Genomic DNA, 22,411 nt, shown 5'->3' with positions numbered 1-22,411 from the left:
AGCACCACAGTCTTTCTTCATTCATGAATACTCAATTTGTCCTTTTCACATGCACATTGCAGAGGAGTCAAAGGTCTCCTGACTTTTAAAGAAAGCCATGAATGCTTCCATTTTCTTAAGATTTTGGGTTTGGGGGTGGTTTTGGTTTGTTTTGGTTTTGTTGGTTTTTTTTTTTTTTTTGGGGGGGGGGGTGTGTTCGGTTTTTATTTGTTTTGGGGTTTTTTTGGGGGTGGACATCCTCCTTGCTATTAGATCACAACTTTTTTTTCATGTATCTGTACTTTCCTACTTAGCACCTTTCCCACAAAAAGGTGCCCAAAATCAAGTTTTCAAGTTTGAGAAATATGTTTGAAAATGGCACAGCCAGCTGCACTAGAATTATAGCTTTATAGATAATTTAGTTGAGAATTGCACACCCAAAAATTATATTCAACAACTACCTGAATAAGCATCTGAGGTTTTCTGAATTTTAAACACTGAAGGGAAAAAAGTTTGATGTGATCGTGAAAGCAGGCAGCATTCTACAGGACCACTGAAAACGCACCACGAAGGTGTTTTGGTTACTGGTCCCATCCAAAATGTCAGTTTACCACACAATATTCTCTTAAGTCTCAGCACATGTGCATATACAGAAGAAACATGACCAATATAATAATTCTTCCTACTGTATATTCAAGTAATAAGTTATCACACTATTTCACAAGCACAAAACTCATGGCATGACAATGAAGTATTTTTGTTCAAACACGGACACCTCTCCACACCAATGTATTTCAGAAGCAGAATACACGCAGATTTGGGGTTTTTTCAGTGCCATATGAAACAAGTACTTGCAACAACCATCCTGCTAGCCAACTAGCATTCTTCCCAACTGGCCTTCTTTCACAGTGGACTAGAGCTCCCTTCACATGCTTCAAGGACTTGTATTTGTTAAGCCTGCTGCAGAGGGCAGCTCCACTGTTTCCCATTCCCATATCCATTCCCAGCAGTGTGAGGCTTGTCCTTAAGAGAAGTGTGGAAAGGCAAGTATCACTCTGCCCATGTGGAGTCCGAGGCAGGGGCAGCAGTGTTTTTCCTAACACTTCCTATCCAAATGACATCACCTGTGAAAAGCCTACAGTAAAAAGCCTAATTTAGTTAAAGCCACTGATTTTTAACTTGGCTGTTTTCAAGCTCCTTGGCTTTCCTGAAAACCATGACCATACTGCGTTCTCAGTCACCACTTTAGTATCTCAAAATTAATTTGGTTTTTATTTCTACAGTACCCACTTAACAAGACCACAAGCATTTAGTGATACCAAATTACTAACAAGATTTAGGAGTATCAACCTCTAAAAAAACACAGCTATCGATATTTGAGATAATACGTAATTACTATTATGCACTAAGCTCTACCTGAAGCATTTAGATCCAAGTTCTACATCTTACTTTCTCTTACATTCCTTGTCTCTTTCAACAGCTATTTTGCACCAAAAGAAATGTTCACATAAAGTTCTCTGAATGTATTAAAAGAGGAAAGAGGATGGATAGGCAATCATTTGCAGACACACCTAAGAGAAAGTTAAAAATCTGGTTTATTTGAAACTGTGAAATCAAAATCCAATAAATAAAATGCTTAACATCAACACTGGACACTGTAGGAAAACTCTGGTAAGACTGGATTGTTCCCTTGGTCCCCCAAGCATGGATGAGCCATGAAATGACAACCCAGCTCCCCACAGCCACGTAGTTCTCCCTACAATCTTTCCCAATTCATGGCATGCCTTCCCCAGATGCACACTGCCAGACTCCCCCATCCTGGAGTCTCACCAGTATCAGCAGAACTGCCCCAAAGATGACAGGGCTCACATGGCAGAGGCTGTAAGAACAACAGCAAGTGCCTGCATTTCAGGACTTCTAGAGAGCATCCCTCTTCCTCAAAGCCTTCTGAACAGGTTTCAGGAACTGTGTGCTATGGCTAAGTATATTTTATTTTTTAATTTTTAATGAGCTATTATGAGGCTGTAAGAACACACTGTTTCTTAATCACTTTTTGGGGTGGGGCGTGCAACTGATCCCATAAATATTATGTTCGTTTAACACTGCTATTAAATTACTAGGTTCTTCCAAACAGCAGGTTCTCTCTAAGTAACTGTATGTTACATATACACTAAAATTCTTGATTGAAGCAATCAATATGAAAATACTAAGATTTTATCCAAAATATAACTCCAAACACCTTGCAGAACCTCAGGCAGGAAGTCACCAAATTCTGCTAAAAATGTCACAACCTTTCAGAAACAGCAATAAAACATTCTGTATCTGCTTTAAAAACTATGGCACAGGGCAAGAGTCTACTTACTACCTTAAAAAATAGAAATAAGCTTGGGCATATCACCCTTTCCTTCTAACACTGGCATGAGTGAACCCTACTTTCTCCTTCTTAGAAAGGAAGGTGGGGAGAGGGGGATGAAGAGGAGGAAATAAAACCAACGCATTTTACAGGTTATTTATCCTGTAACTGGCTGTTGATACTGGAGGCACTCTGACAAGCCACTCGAAAACAAGCATATCCAGAAAGGACAGTACTCAATAAGGCCTCGATGTGGCCGCCAGTTTGTGCTTCTACTCAAGTGAACCTTCCCAACAGCTTTTCTGTAATTTGCAGCAGAGATGTTAGTCCATACTCAAGGTAAGTCTGTTTGGGTTTTATACTATTGCAATGCTCTCTACAGGCCAACAAGAACCAATCATTACATGCATATCATTGGCTCAGGCACTCAACAGTTTAAAGTCTTGATGCTACCAATCCATTCAGGTTCAGCCTGTACCATTTCTGACCCAAGGGACTTCAAGCCAAGGATCTAATTTGCTGGGGAGGAGGCTCTGCTCAGTTACTACCTCACAAAACAACCATTTAAAATGTCAGATTTTCCACCAAATTTGGGTGATATTTGCAAAGGGCTTCTACACGTAAATGATGTGCACAGAGGTCATATACTCCATGTATCAAAGCAATTTGACACTCTCCAAAGCAGCTTGGTTTTGGTTTTTGAAAAAGGAAATAAATAAATGCTGCTGCCAAGCTTTGAACAATAGCTAAACAACTAGGCTTCAACACCAAATGAAAAGGATAAACACTTCTGGCTAGCAAGATCTATTTGACAGATAACACAACCGTTTCAAGTCAGTTCACTGTAACTCTTCAATGGGCACCCAAAAGCCCCTCAGTCCTCACCATGTTAATACTCAGCAGAACTACAGATCACCAGACTTAACTGGCACAGGTACCCTGACTGAAAAAAACCCCACAGTGCCATGTATCTCACTGCTACCAGTGCACTAGGAATTTGAAGGAGCAATGCATGTAATGGCCACAATCACTTCTTCAGTAGATAAACCAGAAAGAGGTCAAAAATATCAGGACTTAAAAATACAAATAATCAAATGCATCTTTTTCACATAGTGTACCCTGTTATTTCAACCAACATTACACATTTTATTACTTAGAAAAGATGACACTGCAGAAAATAAAATAAAATTTGGTTTTAACAAGGACAAGGGTTTTTACATGGTGGTATAAAAAATGTAATGGGAGCCTGGAGAGGAAGAAAAAGAAATGGAAATGGAACAAAACAAAACAAAAACAACAACAAAAAAACCCCACTACCCCCAGGGAAGGTAAAAAGCTAAAACAAATTCCAGATGTTTAAATCTGAAGGTTTTAGCTTTTAAAATACACAACTACGTGTGCCTTTCACAATAACAGTCACAAGTGAACGATACTTTTTGTATTACTGCACCCTTTATCAGGCCAGTCAGCAAGTTAAAACAAACAATATAATGAACTGCTAAATTGTAAGTATGCAATTATGGATTGTTTTTAGCTGTTATAAAAAGCTGGGTTACATATCCAATGGTCCATCTTTTAAATTCAAACTGTGCTTAATGTTTTTTAGTTCAGACATACTGAAACCCATCAGCACAGATGGTTTGTGATGTTTTATCGCCTTTAAACATGTATTCCTCATTTTTCCAAAGAATGATACAACATCAATTTTCCACGCATATAGCAGCAAGGAAAGTAATTCCACCTCTTTTTTAGAAGGATATGGCCTCTTGTGAAAGTAGTCTGACAAAAACTGTTTTTGTGCCTCATATGAGTTGTGATCATACTGATTAGGATCTATCGCTAGAAAGCGAAGATCCTCACTGGAAGGAAGCTTCCTCATCTCAGTCCTAATTTTTTGTCGTTTGAAAGGCACTACCCCTGAATTCACTTCGTTCTCTTCAGACACAGCTATGCCAGTATTTAAGCTCGAAGGCTGCTGTTCCTTATTCCTTTGGTCTTCTGCAACAAAGCAGGAATCCGACTGCTTTCTTTTCAGTACCACAGAAAGATGTTTCTCACCATTCACAAAGAGCAGCTCTTTCCTCTCAGTGTGCTCAAGATGCATCTTCAGGCTCGAGTTGGTGTCTTTGGGAGCACTTCTACAACGGAGCAAATGTACAGCAATAGCCGTCAGAGTCATATTTCCAGGGTACACACCACAACAGTGGATGCACTTGAAAGCAGGAGAGTTTAAAAGCGTATGCACAGTCGGCATTACATGATGCCTCTCTTTCAAATGCTTTTCGTAAGTTTCTCTACCAGCAAACGTACCTAAGCAAAACGGACAGGTGAACATTTTTCTGGTGCATCTCCTGTTCACTTGTGCCGTCTGAGGTTTCACTTTGATGTAAACAGGGACAAGAATTGTTGAACATATTCCAACAAACACTACCAAATGTACTTCTCTTTCACCCATGTCTTCATCTGGTAGCACTGTGTTGAAATCGAAGTGTGGAAACACAAGGCCACCCTGAGCATCATTACCTAGCTGAATTCCTCTGTTGCTGTAACTTGCATGCAACTGCTTTCTCCCATTGTGTGAAGTTTTGTTGTGCTCCACAAGGCTTTTTAAGTCAAAGAAAGTACCTGTGCAAAACAAGCAAGATAAGCCATGCATGAAGATATGCTTCATAAGCTCTTCCTCACAGAGAAAACATTTACAATCGTAACACCAGATGGCCTTTTCTGTCATCCTCAGAAAGAGTGCGCAAGCTGCAAGTTTGTGAGGTTCTGGGGTTTCTACCTTTACTTCACATGGTTTGTGGGCCACCTCCATGTGCACCTCATAGACATTTGATGGGAAAAGCTCATTACAAACAGGGCAGGTCTTCCACTGCTTGGCCTGTCTGACAGCCTGGCTTGTTTCAGGAGCCGGCGGGGAGGCCTGCAAGGATGCATTCTCAGAGGTCAGAACCACCGGCGGAGAGGGAGCATTAGCTGGCAACTGGGACAGCTGAGGCACTGACCCTGACTGCATGAGCTGGACAGGCACCTGCGGAGGTGTCACAGTCGCTACTCCACCACCAGGAGGTACAGGCAAAGTAACTGAGATGGGGGCCAGCGTGAAAGTAGGTACCCCATTAACCTGCTTGCCAGTGGGAATCAACTGCCGCAGTATAGAGCCCGCAGTCAAAAAAGCTGTGCTTTGAGAAACTGGAGGTTGAACTGGCTGATTTACTGGGATAACTGCTGGAGCAACAGGCTGATTAAGCTGAAGGAACCCAGGTCCAACAGGCTGTGTGACAGGAACCACACCAGGGGCAATAGGCTGGTTAAGCTGGAGAAGACCCGACCCAACTGTCTGCGTCATAGGAAGGACCCTGGGATCAATGGGTCTGTTCGTGTTTCCAAGTGACTGGCTGACAGACAGGATTCCTGGAGCAACTGGCTGATTCACAGGGAGGACTCCTGGTGCAACTGATGGATTCACAGGACCGACAGATTGCGTAGCAGGGAGTGTTCCAGCTGGAATCGGACTGTTTATAGTACCAATGGGTTGATTAACAGGAAAGAGCGTAGGCCTGATGGGCTGATTAAGAGGAAGAACTGCAGGGGCCACAGTTCTACTTACGGTCCCAACAGAATGATGAAGAGGGAGCCGATGAGAAACAATGACAGGCTGTGAAGGTGATGGCTGAATACCAAGGCTGTTCTGAGCCACGGGAGGATTGCTGGGCACAAGAGTGACTTGAGAGGACGTAGCAGCAGGAGCACAGGTGGTTTGTGGGAGGCTGCCAGAGGCACTTAGGACTGTCACTGGTCCGACTGTGTTCTGAACTGCTTGTGTTTGCACCATGCTCTGGTTTTGATTATTCTGTGGAAATGCAACCTGGATGCAAGCTGGAGCTGTCACAGAACCTGCTGGGACAGCAGCAGGTCCTGCAGATGGAGCAGTCGTTGCTACACCTGGGACAGGCTTTGGAGCAATATACATTTGTTTCACAAATCCAGGTTTTTTAATATGTTCTGAAATCAGAGATCGAAGTTTGTTCTCCAGGTCTCTGTGTGTTTCAGCTGTCAAGATATGGTACATTAAAGAATCTGGGCTGTTTGCAGAAGCATTACATTTTTTACAGTAGAACTCAACTGAATTTGGTGTACTTTCATCACATTTCTCACCGAAATATACACTTAGTAAGTTTTTAAAATGGTTCATCAGCACATGTTTCTTCATATTGTAATACAAGGTGTCTGTGAATTGACATTTTAGACATGTGAAATTTATGATGTCACTCCTAAATTGTTTCATGCCATCCAAAATGCTGACTGTATAGTTCTGTATTCGTTTATTAGACGAATGAAACATCCAGATGTGCTCTCCCACTACTTTGGGACGAGAGGAAAATGCACATTTTGGGCAAGAAACCACCATCTCTTGGTCCATTTCATCCTCATGGTAACGATGCAAGTGATTCTTGAAAGAAGTAAGCCATTTGGATGAGAATTTACATAAGCTACAGCAGTACGGCTTTGCTCTGTATCTCTGCAAACAAAAGAAAAACATCCACTTAGAAACTCCTGCGCCACTGGTATCTGTTTAAATTCACACTATCACCTGTCAAAAATGCCTTCATTGGATGTACAGCATGTATCTTCTCAGTTTCTTCTGGTTTTGAAAAGCATATTTCAAGATGACATATTTCAGGGGAGAAACATTTGTGACTTTTTTGTTTCATTATAATTTACTAAGAAGCCTTAAATGAGTTGACTTCTATCCTAGTTCACAAGAAGTCATTCCAAAGCCCGCCTGTTTTTAAATACAGGAATCACAGAACAAGCCAGGAAAAAATTATATTTCCACTTGTATGCACATAGAAGCTTAGCCTTAGGAATTAGGAATAGCACCCCTTTTAATACAACACTTAAAGAGCTTTATTTACTTCAGGGCCAGCTCCTATCTACTGGACAAAAAGAGAAAAGACAGAATAGGCATTTTTTTCTGTATTACAACAGCCTATTCTTCACTAAAAACTTCCAGATGTACCTTCCCAGCAAAGCCCTTAACAACTGATTTTTTTAAGAACATTCTTTTGGAGCGAAAATAACAGAAAGTAGTAAAACCCCCCTTTATGATAAAGCAGCAATGTATTAACTCACAAATACAATTTATATTAACTCACACATTCTGGGCATCCCATCACAGTAATTTTTTAGGAAATTTACTCAAAAATGCTCAGTATAGAGCATACACATTCTTCTCAGGAAAGCATTTTAACTGCTTAAGAACACTTTTATCTTGCACTAAGCAGTGGTTTGTGCCCTCAGTTGTATGTCATATGACAGCACTGCTTTTCATATCCATATGAACATTATTTGTTCCTTCTGAAAAACTGGTAGCCCCATCAACCATTTTATCATCTTCCCAGGAAGTTAACCCTGGCTCCTGCCAAAAACTACAGAATCAGTCACAGCAACATCCATGTGACAAATCTGCACTCCCAAAATCTAGTGGAATCTGTCTGCTCCCTTAGACATGTTTTTTCACCTCACTGATTTCTGCCCTCATGAAACAGAACCCAAAGGGAACAAACTGTTCTGCCACTACAGCATCCAGCCCAGTTAGACCACCCACATACATCACACTGACACACCATGAAGAACAGTAACACAACACGTGCAGGGTTTGTGGGTTTTTTGCCATGCAAAAAAACCTGCCATGTAGGTTACAGTCAGCCATCTACAGACAACAGACAGCCCAGACAGCCATCTACTAGCAGTACTAGGAGAGGCTCCTGATGATAACCAAAATCTAAGCTCCAAATTCAAAGTCAGACAGTGCCACTGGCTGACTAAAGCTGCTGAAGAAGCACACTGCTAAGCTATCACTGAATTATCCTCTATTAGACACCTTCAGGTGTCTAATCTCAGCTGCCACTAAATAGTAACAAAGCAAATTAGCAGATGCATCAATCTTGAAGTATCCCATCTGAAGAAAGGCCACTGACACTACTGAACTAATGAAGCACACAGAACATTACTAGAAGATATGCCTCACTATTTCTGAAGGAGTAAAATGACAAAGTAAAAATTCCAAACAATTCTCTTTCAGCAGAACAGAAGCATGTGGAAGTATGCTGCTTTGATATTCTCCGTATGAAACAAAGCTCTTCCACACAAACACTTTACAAACTATTCTGCCTGCATGTTCTCCTTGCATAATCATCTGCTTTTTCTGTTCATAAGTACACCAATGGCATGTCAGTTTTATAGAAAATTAGACAAGAATTACAAGAATTACAAGCCACTCAGGAAAAACAAAGCATCTTGGAGATAGACCAACACAACCTTCAACTGTAAAAGTGAAGCCAGTAGAAGACTTATTAGAGACATTGTGGTAAACTCAGTTAGTCCTCCTTCAAAGCACCTACCCCAGAACATAGTAACACTTTCTGTTGTGTAGTTCCACATTCCCCACAACCTAGGATCATGCAGAAAGACAGGACAGCCTCCAAAAACAACATTCTTCCAGAATTGTTAAAGTCTCCCTAAAAACAGTATGAACGGCAGAAGCCACCAACTTCATTTACATAGATATCTTCTCCAGCCTACTGAGTTTACAGGAGGAAACAATTTATTTTCCCCTTATGGCAACAACTTTGGAATAGAACATCCCGAAGGGCCAACTTCTTTTCTCCCAAATCTAGGCAGCATGATACGTGAAGGATATACATTAATAAACCAAAATTATTTAAATACAATGGATAGGCACAAGGTTAGTATCCAAAAGACACAGTTTGCCAAATCTGTTCCACAGCAACATGTTATCAACTCCACACTCAATTTCATTGACAGGTCTTCCGTAAGGAGGCAATGGGGGGCTCCAAGACTCTTCAGCAAGACTGAGATGTCTAACTTTTTTTTCTGGACATACCCCTCTGCTCTATAGACAATATCTTAGAAACTCGCTACTATATAAAATTATAGAATTGTTCACCTCAACTCTGCCTTTCTTGTAGAGTCGAGCTATACAGAACTAAAAGCTGTTCCACTAACATAAATCTAACTGGAGAGTTTTCCAGTGCCATCCCATACCAAGCCACTAATGATTTCATCTTAATCCACTTGCATCTACACAATCACATTTTCACCCTTCCAATGAAACAGGAGCCATGTTGTACACAAGACCATGCTAAGACTACACATTAGGTTAGGCTAAAAAGGCAGAACATTAGTGTGACACCTTAAACACTGATGTTCAGGGTTGTATCCTTAAAGACTGCAAATGGTAACTGAAGTCCGCATAACCAGCTGCATTACAGGGAAAAACAAGCAGGAAGTGTAAGATTAATAATAGTACTTGGAAAACAAATATTAAAGCTATTTTTTCCCATTAAAAAGCTGCATTCCAATTTCTAAAAACTGTGAAATTCAGCAGCTCCACCCAACACGTTTACCCAGAATTTGTGTCACAAACATACATACCTTCCTTTTGCCCACAGGCTCCCAAGGAGAGACATCACTCCATGAAGTGTTACAAAAGTAGTTTTCACCTGCATCAAAACTTTTAAGATTCTAAAAGTAAAATAAAAACAAGAAATGAAAACAAGGTTTCTGCAGTCTTTTCTGAATATAAGGAAATTCCCAATAGGAAATAAGAAAAAATAAAAAAGAAAACCCAAACAAAGAGAGGATGACTTGGAAGTCCCAAAATTTTGTTCAAAGAAATTACTTCTTTGACCATCTTTATTTTACCTCAAATATTTGTTCATATGACTACCTGGCAATACAGTGAGAATTTTGAACATTTCATAGTTACTGAAAATACTATAGGGAGTGAAAATGTTAACACTCAAATTCCACTGCTTCCAGCCAAGTTCACAGTAAACACTCCAAGTATTTTTCCCTTCTACCTTCCTCCTCCTTCATTGGTAATATTTCATTGCTTACTTTCATTTATTAACTTACCATGACCATTTAGAACAGGTTTTAGTATTAAATTTGCATAGCACTGTTATACTTTTAACTTGGAAAACCAAAACACATTCACAGAATCTGATTTCAAAGAGCTGTTTTTCCCGAAGCTGCAAAAGCAACAATATTACTGTGCCTGCATCAACTGTATCAGGCAAAGCAACTGTCCTTTACAGCCTTCTTCTAATTTATCAGAGAAGCTCACATCCCCCAAGACAAAGACAGTTACTATCCTAAGAATACTAAGTTCATCTCTAGATTTCTAAGACCCACACATATTTAAACACAAGCTTCATGGGACAAAAAAACAAACAAACCAAAAACAACAACGAACAAATGAACAAAAAAACACCCACTTAGATTCCTAGTTACTGGGCATTTCTGAAGACCCTAAACTCGATTCAACAGCACACCAGAATGCCTTGAATGAAACACAGGCTACAAATGCAGGCTTTACCCATAGAAAACTTGCATCTCTTCCCCCCTCACATTCTTCCCTTTCATAAATCCCTCTTCACTCAAAACTCTGTAGATACTTAGAAAAGGCATGATTTCCAACTCTGCACCAAACCCCACTGCAAGAGCAGAAGTAGATAATAAATAACATTTAAGATCAGATAACCTTATGAAAGGAGTGAAATTCATAAATCTAATCGCTTGTGTATGTGAAATTTAGCAGCAACACAGAATATAGTCAGGAACAAGGACAAAGCAAGCTTCAACAATCAAACAACTACAGAATCCTCCTTAATGCAAGCGCTTGTCTACACTAGGCTCTTGTCCATTTGCACCATGCAAATTTGAGCATTCCTGTGTGTTCAGCAGATTACAGTAAAATAGAACATCATGCCAGTGATAATCTGATTTTAACTTCATTATTCAAGAATGCAGCTAAGTCTCCAATACGCTGTCTACCTTTTCAACTGCCACCTACGCTCAGAGAGAATCCAGAAAAGCTCGGGGCAATAATAAACAAATCCCTTGCAATCTCACCAACACCTAGACACTGAATGAGTAATTTATTTGCCCTCCAACGAATCCTAAAAAAACCCCCAAGCAAACAAAAAAACCACCCCCCCCAAAAAAACCAACCAAACAAAAACCAACCAAAAACCACAAACAAACAAAAACCAACCAAAAAAAACCCCCACACAAAACCCACAGGAATCTTAGAAAGAACTCCTTGCATAGAACAAGAGAAATCCGAGAACTTTAGAGAACTACTTTTGACAGAGAAAATGGAGGCATGAGATTTACTAAAACTTTTTCAGCTGAACATGCTGGAGTGAACTACACACTGTTAAAAAAAAGGCTTCTTAAAGTTTATGGCTTATCTGAAACTTACTGGTTTTGGTTTGAGAGACAGGCTCCTACACTTAAACACCAGATTCCTACAAATCAAACACACATAATACATCTAGGTAATTTTGCTGAAACGGCTATTTCCTACAGAGGAATATCTACTAATAAAAATAACCATTCTTATCAATACAATTAGTCAGTGGTACAAATGGCTGCTGTGAGCACTTGCTTTAAATAGAGATCTACAAATTAGTTATGCCCTTTCCACATTTCTCACTTCCAGGAGGGGATGAAAACAGAAGAGAAAGGTAAAAAGAAAGGAACAAAGCCATCAGAGAAGCCTGACTAATCCTGATGCATAACAGGTATTTTTAAGTTAAATAGAAAAACATTTTTAAACTAAGAATTGTTCTCCCTTCTGTATTAAAACTATCACAGTTTTCCATAACAAAAACATAAAAAGCTGAGAGTTTAAATGATGACACAGAACCATAGAACAGAATCATGGAATGGTTTGGGTTGGAAAGGACTCCACAATCATCTAGTTCCAGCCCCCCCGTCGTGGACAAGGATGCCACTAACTAAACCACGTTGCCCAGAGCCCCATCCAACCTGGCCTTAAACACTGCCAGGTATCGGGCATCCACAGCTCCTCTGAGTAACTGTGCCAGTGCCTCAGTACCCTCTGAATAAAGAATTTCTTCCTAACATCTAATTTAAATCTACCCTGTCTCAGTTCAAAACATTGCTCCCCCTTGTCCCGTCGCTCCTTTTTATGAGCCCCCTACAGGTACTGCAGGACTGCAATTAAGTCTCCCCAAAGCCTTCTCTTCTCCAGGCTGAAAACCCCAGCTCTCTCAGCATGTCTTCAGCTTCACAGCAGAGGTGCCCGAGCCCTCTGATCACCTTCATGGCCCTAAAGATCACAATATGTTAGAAAAGCTGAAAGAGTTTATTAAAGGAAAACCTCTGACCTTACAGTCTATTTAAACACAGTACTTGGAGAATCAAAGCAGTGTTCCAGCCAAAATGATCATGTTTTCTTCCTAGCAGAGATCAATTAGCCTAAAAACTAACCCATTTGGTCTCTAAGCTACAGTGAGGTACTAGTCATACATAATATTCCTTCATCTTCCTCACAAACATTATCACGCTTTATTACAACAGTGCAAGACCAATTTTAAGACCAGATGCAGGAAACAAAAGCTAAAACTTAAGGCAACATTAGCATATCATATTTCAATCCATTTCTTACATTGTCCAGATCTTTCATAAAGAGCCCAGAAAACAATCTCAATATTTGAGAAAACAAACAAACTTTAGGCACTTCCCACTAGATGGTCTTCAAGGTCCCTTCAAACCCAGGCCCTTCTATGATTCTAAGTTTTGTTAAAATCTCACACATCCCATGTTACCAAAAAGAAATACCACCATCATATGGAACCAAGTACAAATCAAGCTATAAAAAACATTTTTCTACTGCTAAAGTTGTACCAAAATCAGCCACAGATTACGTAGAAAAAGCAAACTGAAGTTATGAACTTGGTTGAGGGAGAATTATTTGTAAAAAAAACCCTAATACGGTATTTTTGGCCCAAATTTCATAGAGGTTTTTCCACAGTGGAAATGCCTGCCCGGTTTCCCACCACCACCAGTTACTAAAAATGAAGCAAAACCAACTAAATGCACATTATATATACCCCCAAAAACCCAATCAAATACAAAACAACTTATTACTTATTTACCAATAAAGTCCATGCAACAAAGAGACTGCAAGCAACTTCATAGTAAATATCTGTCACCATCAAAACACTCCTACTTCAAATGGTCAAGACAGACCCAGCTTCTGAGTTAGAAGCGTGATTACAGAACAGTATTAACAAAACAAAAACAGCAAGTAAATGGAAATTACTAGACATTGTAATTTTCCTTGAGCTATTACAACATTTAGATATATACAACACTGTTCAACTGCAATAACAAAGAATGTTCCAAAATCAATTATGTATGTAGTCTTGAACAATTTTTTTTCCAGTTACTTGGAGTTTCAGAAAGAAACCACCACAAAAGACACAATAGCACCCTTATAGAGTGTTCGGCCTACTTTAGTACTGCCATACAGAAGCAGAAGCAATCAACCTCTTAACTTTGGTCAACATCAAGTTGTGAATATACTCAACAGCCAAAAAAAAAAAAAAAGCCTATGCACCAACTCACTGAAATACATTATTGTTAAGAAATGGAGTTACATTGCTGTGTTTGCACCTTTTCTGAAATTAGGCTTGTCAATCTCATGGTGCACATTATTCCTGACTGACGCACAAAATTTTCTTCTGAAAGTGGCAACAGTGCTACTAGGTCTATATTAATCGCCCCAGTACACTGCACATACTTTTTTAAGATGCAGAACCAAACTAAAACTCAATAAGACCATTTTGGTATTCTTCACTAGACACAAAGTTTAAAGGCTTATCCATTTTCAGAAACACTGATGATTTGTATGTCCCTTCAGAGCCTTGCCCTTGATATGTGATGGGATGTCTCTGAGGAGACTCAAGTCCTCATCAACTTGAGATTTTAAAAGAATTGAAAAAAGTTGCTGCATAGCACACAAATAACAATTCATTAGTCTGTGGTATTCTTTTCCTGAAGCTGTACTGTTTCCTTGTTGAAACATTACTAAGAGAATATGCGGCACCATCTATGACACATCTTTTTAAGAAATACACCCTCTTGCACTGTTATATACTAACACACTAAATTCCTGCCCAGAGTATGAGCAGTCAGTAATGAGTAACCCCTGAAGCAAGGACCCTCCAAAAAGATCTATGGCAGAGGAGCATCATATACATACCAAAAAGTGAAATATTTGTCAGGAATTTACATTTCAGATTCGTTTACACTCTTTCAAATGCTTTACCTTCAACAATTCCCTGCAGCTGTCAAGCCCAAGATCCACAAGAATGTCCTTCACCTTTTTTCGAGCCTTCCTTATATTCTCAAGGTTTTGAACAGGAATTTGAAACATTTTGCACTTTTCCTGGGGGAAAAAAAAACACAACAACCAAAAAATAAAGAAAAAAGAAAAAAAAATGAAGAGGATAAATAAAAAAAGAACTAAAAAAGGGAGGAAATACTTGAACACAGGCACTTGCATTTAACAGTGTTAAAATAAGAATTAAAATCTGAAAAATCACAGAACAGAAATATTTATGTTAGAAAAGACCTCTAAGATCACTGAGTCCACATTAATCCACCACAGTCAGTGCACCATTAACCATGCCTCTCATCACAACACCTATGTGTCTTTTAAATGCCTCCAGGAATGGGGACTGAACTACTTCCCTTGCCAGCCCATTCTAGTGCTTGGCAACCCTTTTACTGAAGAAGATTTTCCTAATACCCCATTTAAACCTTCCCTGATAAAACTTGCTCTTGTCCTGTCACTTGCTACTTGGGGGAAGAGATCAACCCCTCCACCTGGCTACAGCCTACTTCCAGGCAGTTGTAGAGAGCAATAAGGTCTCCCCTGAGCCTGCTTTCCTGCAGGCTAAATAGCCCCAGCTCCCTCAGCCACTCCTCATTGGACTTGTGCTCCAGACCCTTCCCCAGCTTCACTGCCCTTCTCAGAACTCACTCCACCTGCTCAATGTCTTGAGGTGAGGCCTCACCAGTGCTGAGTGCACAGTCCAACACTGCCCCAGTCCTGCTGGACCCACTGTTGCTAATATGGGCCAAGATGTCATTTCTTAAATATGAAAACACAAAATCCTTAAGCCAAAGAAGTGGGCTCAGGAATATTTTCCAGTAGATCACTTGACTGATTTTGGAGGAAACACAATCTAAGGCGGAGGTGGGGGGGGGGCGGCGCAAAAAACTCTTTATATTTCTTCTACCTACAGAAAATTCCAAATTTTTCTTTCAGATGTCCTTGTGTCTACATGGCAGAAATACTGGTTTTGTAGGGTTTTTGTAAAAAAACATGAACACCAGAATTTTATAAAGTTCTATTCAGAAAATTACTGTCATTATCATTTAGGAATGAGAAATTCAACACCTTTCAACTTGAATGTTAGCATCAAGATGAGAAGTCTTTTTGATAATTTTGTCTGCTGTCATGCATATACATGCTTAAAGTATGATTGATAGTAAAATCTAGATTTCCTGTAGAATTTTCTACTTCTGTAAACTTGTATGGTATCCCCATTGGCTCAGCTTTAGAAGTATGTCAGCCTTTGTCAACTCCTTCCTAGATTACAGCAAGATGCAATTTAGACTGAGCTTTAAGATAAACTACAAAGGACACAGAATGCAAAACCTAACCCTAAGCCTGCACTGAAAAAGGTTACTGGAAGTTTCTTCAGTATTTGGTGTTTAAGCAGCTGACAGAGGACCCAGGAGCATTTACAACATCTTAGTCCTTATTGCTAAATAATTTATCCATCCAGGACACACTTGAACAGGAAAAAGAAAAAAAAACATAAAAATAAAGGAAATCCCAAGACAGTTCTTCAGCACAGACAGTCTCAAATGTCATGAACAGCTGTATTTTACCAAAAAAAAAGCAAGCTCCCTGCCAATGCAAAAGTTCTTCTTCGAATCATAAGACTTTAATGCAACAGCTGCAAAATCCCCTTGCTCATAAGACACCAGCTGCAAGCTAAGCCTCAAAAAAAAAGAAAAAACAAACCCAAAAAGCCACAAAAAACCAACCAAAGAAAACTCAAACAACAACAAAAAAAACCCCAAACAAACAAAAAAACACCCCCACCAACCATATTAAAAAATGTTCTAGTCTGCACGTAACCCCCCAAACCTTACTTTATGTACAAAATATACAACTGAGGGGTTTATAATTAAAATTTAAACAACTCACATACTATTCTTCACTTCTTCTCCCCCAAAAGGAAAGGTGTGTAGAGAGAAATGGAGAGGGAACCCCATTTGACAGACGCTAGTCTTGTTTTCTAATGTTTTTTATCACCAAGAAGTCCAGAAGACATTCTGATACCATTGGGAGAGGTGTAGAACAGGAACCTATACAGAATAGAATAAATCAGAGTAACTGGTCTGGCATTCTCTCAAAATGCAATGAGCAAATATTTGACATAAAATACTCTCTTCAAAGTGAAGTCCACCAGGAATTTGCAGAACACCTAGGTAAAGCTTTAAGATCAGTCCCTCTGTGACAACAGGTTATGCACGTTGACCCCATGTTCCAGTACAGGTAACAACAAAGCTAACTGGACACCACCATGCCCAGACCAGCCAGAAGGAGATGTGGTTCAATACATTAGACTCCACTGGAAACAGTTCCCTCATCTCAGTCCTTCAACTCATACACTGATGCTACTGAAGAAGGTGAAGCATGCATTTGTTGAGGTGTTTCTAGCTCACAAATAAGAAACAGTCTACAAGGTGCAGTATGCAACATCCATGTACCTCAACAGTTTTCTTAACCAGCAATCATTCTGAAACCGTTAATGCAGGAGAAAGAAAGAAATAAAATTATTAATCATCCTGAAATTATTAATCCAGGAGAAAGAAAAACACACCAAAACCCCCACTACAACAGAAAAAAATATAAAATATAAAATATAAATTACTTCCCAGTTTTCAAGTAGTTGGTCTTCAATCCAAAGGCCACCACGTGCAATCACGTGCTATCAGTGTTATTCAGCAAGTATTTAAACAACCTTATTGAAAGTAAGGATCTTAAAGGACCTCACACGAGAATCACAGAATGACAAAATGGTTTGGGTGGGAATGGACCCTAAAGACCATCTCGTTCCAGACCACCTCCCACGCTCAAAGCCCCATCCAGCCTGGCCTTGAACATTTGCAGGGATGGGGCATCCACACCTTCTCTGGAAAACCTCTGCTAGTGCCTCACCATGCTCATACTTTCTAAATCTACCCTCTTGGAGTCTCTCTATCCATTAAAGCAGCACTGCCCCACCATAAAGGTCACAAAAGATCAACCTTCCAACCTTTAAGCCCTCAGTTTAATTTCTTGACTATTATGCAGTTTATTATCCACATTTTCATACTAATAATTTATTTTTCTTATATTTTGGGCATTCTTCAAGCTTTAGTTTGCACTTTGGTTCCACTTGCATTTGTTGGTCCAACAAATTCAACATGAAAGGACTACAGTAAAACTGAACTAAGGTTACCAAGAATCTTGATCATTTTATCATGCTGCCTATGTAAAAGACAAAAAATTATCCTTCATTGCTTTTAATTGCTGTTTTCAAAAAACCTGATAATCCACTGAGTTTTCAGATTTAGTACCATTTCATAAACAGAACCAAGGCAAGTTTTTAGTAAAACAAAAGAATAATTTTAGCAGGTGATGTCTCAAATTCAGTTCTAAGAAGGCCACTCAATTCTTGCTAAGGCATTTTAGCCATGAAGCCATTCTTGCATTTGTTGCTTGTTTAGATAACATCTCCATATTGATACACACAGTGGAGCCTTATTCAACACTACAGGTTCCTTTCATTTCTACATTTGTTATCATAGATCGTAACCGCCAACTAACTACATTTGGCTTTACAAAGATCACAAATGCAAGTCTCTCCTTCCAGCAGTACTGCAGTACTAGCCTAAAAGATAGTAACAGTCTGCACAGTATCTCAGTAGTCAAAGACACCAGTTTACAAACTATCTTTTACTATCATTTCTCTGCATTGAAAAAAAGCAAAAATACTAACACTGCACCTCCTCAAAGTGAGAAGTCATCACAAAATGCCAAGTTCCCTTCATTCTACTTCTTAGAACCATTCTCATTCACCTTGGAAGGAACCTCCGGGGGACACCCAATCCAGCTTCCTATAGGCAGGCTCAAACATTAATTGCAGTCAGGGCACTCCGCTTTGGCCAGTCAGGTTTGGCAGCCTCTCTGGGCAACCTCCTCCAGTGACAGACTATTCACACTGAGAGCTTTTTTCCTTACACGAAATCCGCACCACTTTCGTGTTCCTACGGGAAGTAGGCATTTGCAAGCACATTAAAACGGAGTTGGCATGGAGCTGGCACAAGGAAGATGCACATATGTGCTTTCAATGGACATGCAAATACTTCCAGCAAAATCCAGTCAACTAGATAATCGGGCATTTCTAAAGTTTTCAGGAAAAGAGGGATGTTAGAAGATCCCCAGAGAAAATGGCCATAATGTAACCCCTTTAGACACCAGGTAATCCGTACAGAAGCAAGATCTCCGGATGTGTTCCTAAGTGGTTGGCCTTCTCTAGTCTGCTGTCAAAGAACTGTTTTGAGCAGGGAAATTATTAAAGACTTATGGAACTTTGTCCTTTCACAGTATCCACCTTGGAAATTGAGTAATTCTTAGTTTCTGTAACTTTTATCTAGTAACTGTCATTAGCAACTGAGAAAGAGATTTTAATCAAGACTGTGATCTTTTAAAAAGGTTTGTACCTTTTACAGGACCTTTATAAAAGTTAATAGGTTTGGAACATTTGGGTTGGACTATTTTGAAAGGTTTGTTTACCAACTTGCATTTCAGCAGTTATCAGAACTGACAAGCACCGATAAAGAATTATTTTAATTATATTAAACTCATTAGAAGTTGACAATTCAGTATTAGTTCAGAAAACAAGAAAAACTGCTTCACTCCTCAAAGTGGAATGAAAGCATGCAATCTATTTCTAAGAATTCAAGGAACGGGAACACTGGATGGCTGAGAGCAGCTAGGAGGACAGGCATACTAAGAAACTGCCTAGAAGAATGCGAACTTGGCTTGGCAATGCCACATTTTAACTTCACCAATTTTGTTTTGCTTCTGATAAGCTTACAAGTCCTCTAAGAAGTCACACCTGGGTATCTGCTCAACCACACATTACATGGTCAGTTCCATTTCCTGGACTCTTATCTCTGCCTTCTGAAAGAGACTTAACCAGATTTACAAGTACATCGGCACCATCAAAGCATTTCCAGCCTATGGAGGGAGAGAGAAGAAAGCTTCCAAAAGGAAAAAAGTAGATTGATTAGAATGGATGCTATTCTTGTTCATCATTTAATCTGTAGTAATTCAAAATATATTCTAATGAAACTTATGAAGAGCAGTTCTGGTCAACAAAGTAGTTCCTCTTTATAGTCTTATATTCAAATTTCTATCCAAGGGCAACTTGACAGAAATCTCAGGTAAGAAAAAAATTTTACTCTTCTTTGTCCAGCTATATCAGAAACCTCTGGGCATTTCAAATCATAGATCTCTTAGAGTCACAATAATTCAGCTCTTTTCATGGCTATAAATCACATGCCTGTTATAAAGGTAATCTTGCCCAACACCAAGATGCTGATCATTCAACAGCTGCTAACACAACGAGCAGTAAGGTGTGTGATGACACAGATGAAGATGCAGCACAACAACCTGCATCTTACCTAATAAATCAAAGCAAATTTAGACCACTAACTTCATCTGCTGTTGTTTAAATAACTATTGTGATGATTCACCAGCACACAACCAAGTCCCTGCTACCCAAGACTGGCGAGAAGATATGAAGGGACACTACCATGAAGGGACACTACCATTTAAATTCATGGAGCCTTCTTAATGCACTCACACAATGCTTTGACTCCCCTGGGAGTCCCTTCTGGGCACAGGCCAGAACCTGAACCCAACAGGATCCAAGTTCATCCTAGGTGATGTAAGCATCTGCATGGAGCACACGCAAATCCTGCAGAATCTGTCAGCCCCATGTGTATGCAAGCAGAAGAGTCACACCCCAAGTGCAGCTATTCCAGGAAGAAGTACCACTGCGTTTGTGCTGCACTCATCAGCTTCATGTGACTCCAAAACATTGCACTTTACAAATGCACACAACAGTCTACAGCACAAATAATCCAAAATCTTAACAAGTGAGAAAGAGAGCAGAACTGGAAAAAAAAAAACAAAAAACCCAGGGCTGTGCAACAGGTTTCAGAAGGACTAAAGCATTCAAACACAAACCAGCTCCACTAGCACTCAGTAAGACTTAGCCCTAATCCAGGAGTTCCCAATGGAAAAACATAAGGCCTAACAAAACTGTGTGTGCTCTTCCTTGTTGCTAAAGATTTACTGTGACTTGTGGGGGATGTTGTTTTTTACAAAACTTCCATGAAACAAACCACAGAAATTATTACAGCTTATCAGATACAGTGTACCTTACAATAGGTCTTATTACAGCTTATAATACACTTTATTTCTTACCCAGTTCCTCTAAATACTGTGCTAAAGAAATTCCCCTTTTTCGATCAAAATTTAAGAGAAATTTTATTAAAAGGAGCACTAGGATTTCTGGAATATAGATTTGATATCCCAAGAGTCTTTTTAAGTATTTCGTTACATGTCCTTACAACTGTTTTTTAGAAACACAGATTTTTTTGACAGAAAACCGTTAAGGGCAACAACCAGTTTCCCCCCAGTAATTTACCCATCAGAATTTTATCAGCTGAAAGTGAGTTGTTCATAACTTTGACAGCACAGGACTCTGAACCGCTGCAGCAGGAGTCAGACACGTGTCTTTTATTCCGTTTACAAATCAGGACAACTGGAACTCCCCATTACCTGCTCTCGACCACGAAGCAAGCGGACTCAAACGGTTCTCATGGCTTGCATTGTTTGGGTTGTGTTTGTTTACATTATTCATAAACTTTTTTTTCTAAACGTTTGCATTGTTGAGGCACCACAAGGATATTCAACGCAATTTTGCATCCCGTTAACTGCAATTCCATTAACCAATTCCATTAATTGGTGATGAAGTGCTGGTTCCGTACGTGAGCCATTCCTGCCCATGCTACTGCTTGCCACAAACTGTTTCAAATTAAAACAATTAATTAAAAGTACTTAATATTATCCATCCACAGACTTCAAAGCAAGCTATTAAGCTGGTTCCTTAGACACTCCATCGCTGAAGTGCGACCTGGAATTAAATAACAAACACGCAAGAAGCGCGGTAATAACGAGCTGTTCACAGCCCGCAGTGGCGGCGAGGGAGCGGGGGAGTATCCCCGTGTAAGACGCCTCACATGATGGGACCCGGCCGGACCCGTCCCGTCCCTCCCCGCCAGCTCGGGGAAGCCGCTCCGAGCTCGCAGCGCCCGTCGACCGAAAGCGCCCAGCCACCAGGGCGGTCGCCGCCCGCCGCCCCGCCCCGCCGCACGTACCCGGCCGGGCTGCAGGGGGAGTCCCCGCCGCTGCTGCTCCTCCTCCTGCTCTTGCTCCCGCTCCTCCTCCTCCTACGGCCACGGCCGCCGCCGCCCGCCGCAGTCCCGCACCGCCGCCACCCGCCGCTCACGGCTTCAGCTCTGCCCCCAGCACTGCCCCCAGAGCTGCCGCCGGTGCCGCCGCTCCCGCGGCCCCGCCCCGCGGCCCCGCCTCCCGGCCCGGCGGCGCGGCCGCGCTCGGTGCGTGCCCGGGCGCCCCGCGCGCACGTCGCCCCGCGCTCGCCTCCCTCAGCGCCCGCCACCCGCGCCGCCGCCCGCGCCGCATCAACCGCCAGAAAGAGAAAATGGCGCTCGATCTGGCAGAGGAAGTGACGTCGAGGCTCATTTGCATGCCAGGCGGCCAGCCAATGGGGAGAGACTCGGCCAGCGTTCCCATTGGCTCTCTGGATGGGATGGGCGGGGCCGAGGGCGGGACCTCAGGTGGGGGCGTGGCCCAGCCTGGAGCTCACCTGCACTCCTTCACACCTCTAAGGGGCAGCACTGAGTGCTCTCGCGAGAGCTGTGACATCACCCCAGGGAGGAGCCTGATGAGACCATGCCCATCACGTGAGGTTGCCACGTGACCACCCAGCACTGGGCTGCATGGGATGATGGGTG

At 40.9% G+C, this 22,411-nt stretch overlaps 1 protein-coding gene across 4 annotated transcripts; it reads right to left on the bottom strand.

The window, feature by feature from the left end:
* Nucleotides 1–1,556: 1,556 nt before the first annotated feature.
* Nucleotides 1,557–21,968, bottom strand: ADNP2 (ADNP homeobox 2). 4 transcript variants are annotated; one of them, XM_066189837.1, is made up of 5 exons: nucleotides 21,755–21,968; nucleotides 16,461–16,621; nucleotides 14,505–14,624; nucleotides 9,794–9,883; nucleotides 1,557–6,854 (listed from the first exon to the last, which is right to left on the bottom strand). In XM_066189837.1, the coding sequence occupies exons 3-5, from the start codon at nucleotides 14,610–14,612 to the stop codon at nucleotides 3,885–3,887; spliced, it is 3,168 nt and encodes a 1,055-aa protein (XP_066045934.1). In that variant the 5' UTR covers nucleotides 14,613–14,624; nucleotides 16,461–16,621; nucleotides 21,755–21,968; the 3' UTR covers nucleotides 1,557–3,884. The 4 variants fall into 4 exon arrangements, with proteins under 4 accessions (XP_066045934.1, XP_066045945.1, XP_066045952.1 ...); XM_066189848.1 differs by having other exon boundaries at nucleotides 16,465–16,621; XM_066189855.1 differs by lacking the exon at nucleotides 16,461–16,621.
* Between the last annotated feature and the right edge of the window lie 443 nt (nucleotides 21,969–22,411).

Source organism: Chamaea fasciata, unplaced genomic scaffold (assembly GCF_029207755.1).
Source record: "Chamaea fasciata isolate MVZ Bird 193981 ecotype frontalis unplaced genomic scaffold, bChaFas1.0.hap1 SCAF_1, whole genome shotgun sequence".
NCBI lineage: Eukaryota > Metazoa > Chordata > Aves > Passeriformes > Sylviidae > Chamaea > Chamaea fasciata.
The sequence above is the reverse complement of the archived record's forward strand: the minus strand, read 5'-3'. Positions and strand labels throughout refer to the sequence as shown.

What these genes read in the sequence shown, in the direction of transcription:
- ADNP2 (XM_066189837.1), bottom strand. Translation starts at nt 14,612, where the DNA reads ATGTTTCAAATTCCTGTTCAAAACCTTGAGAATATAAGGAAGGCTCGA. An exon ending in GCTGCAGGGAATTGTTGAAG is followed by an intron (nt 9,884 to 14,504) that starts GTAAAGCATTTG and finishes TTTTACTTTTAG; the next exon opens with AATCTTAAAAGTTTTGATGC. An exon ending in AGCCTGTGGGCAAAAGGAAG is followed by an intron (nt 6,855 to 9,793) that starts GTATGTATGTTT and finishes TTTTGTTTGCAG; the next exon opens with AGATACAGAGCAAAGCCGTA.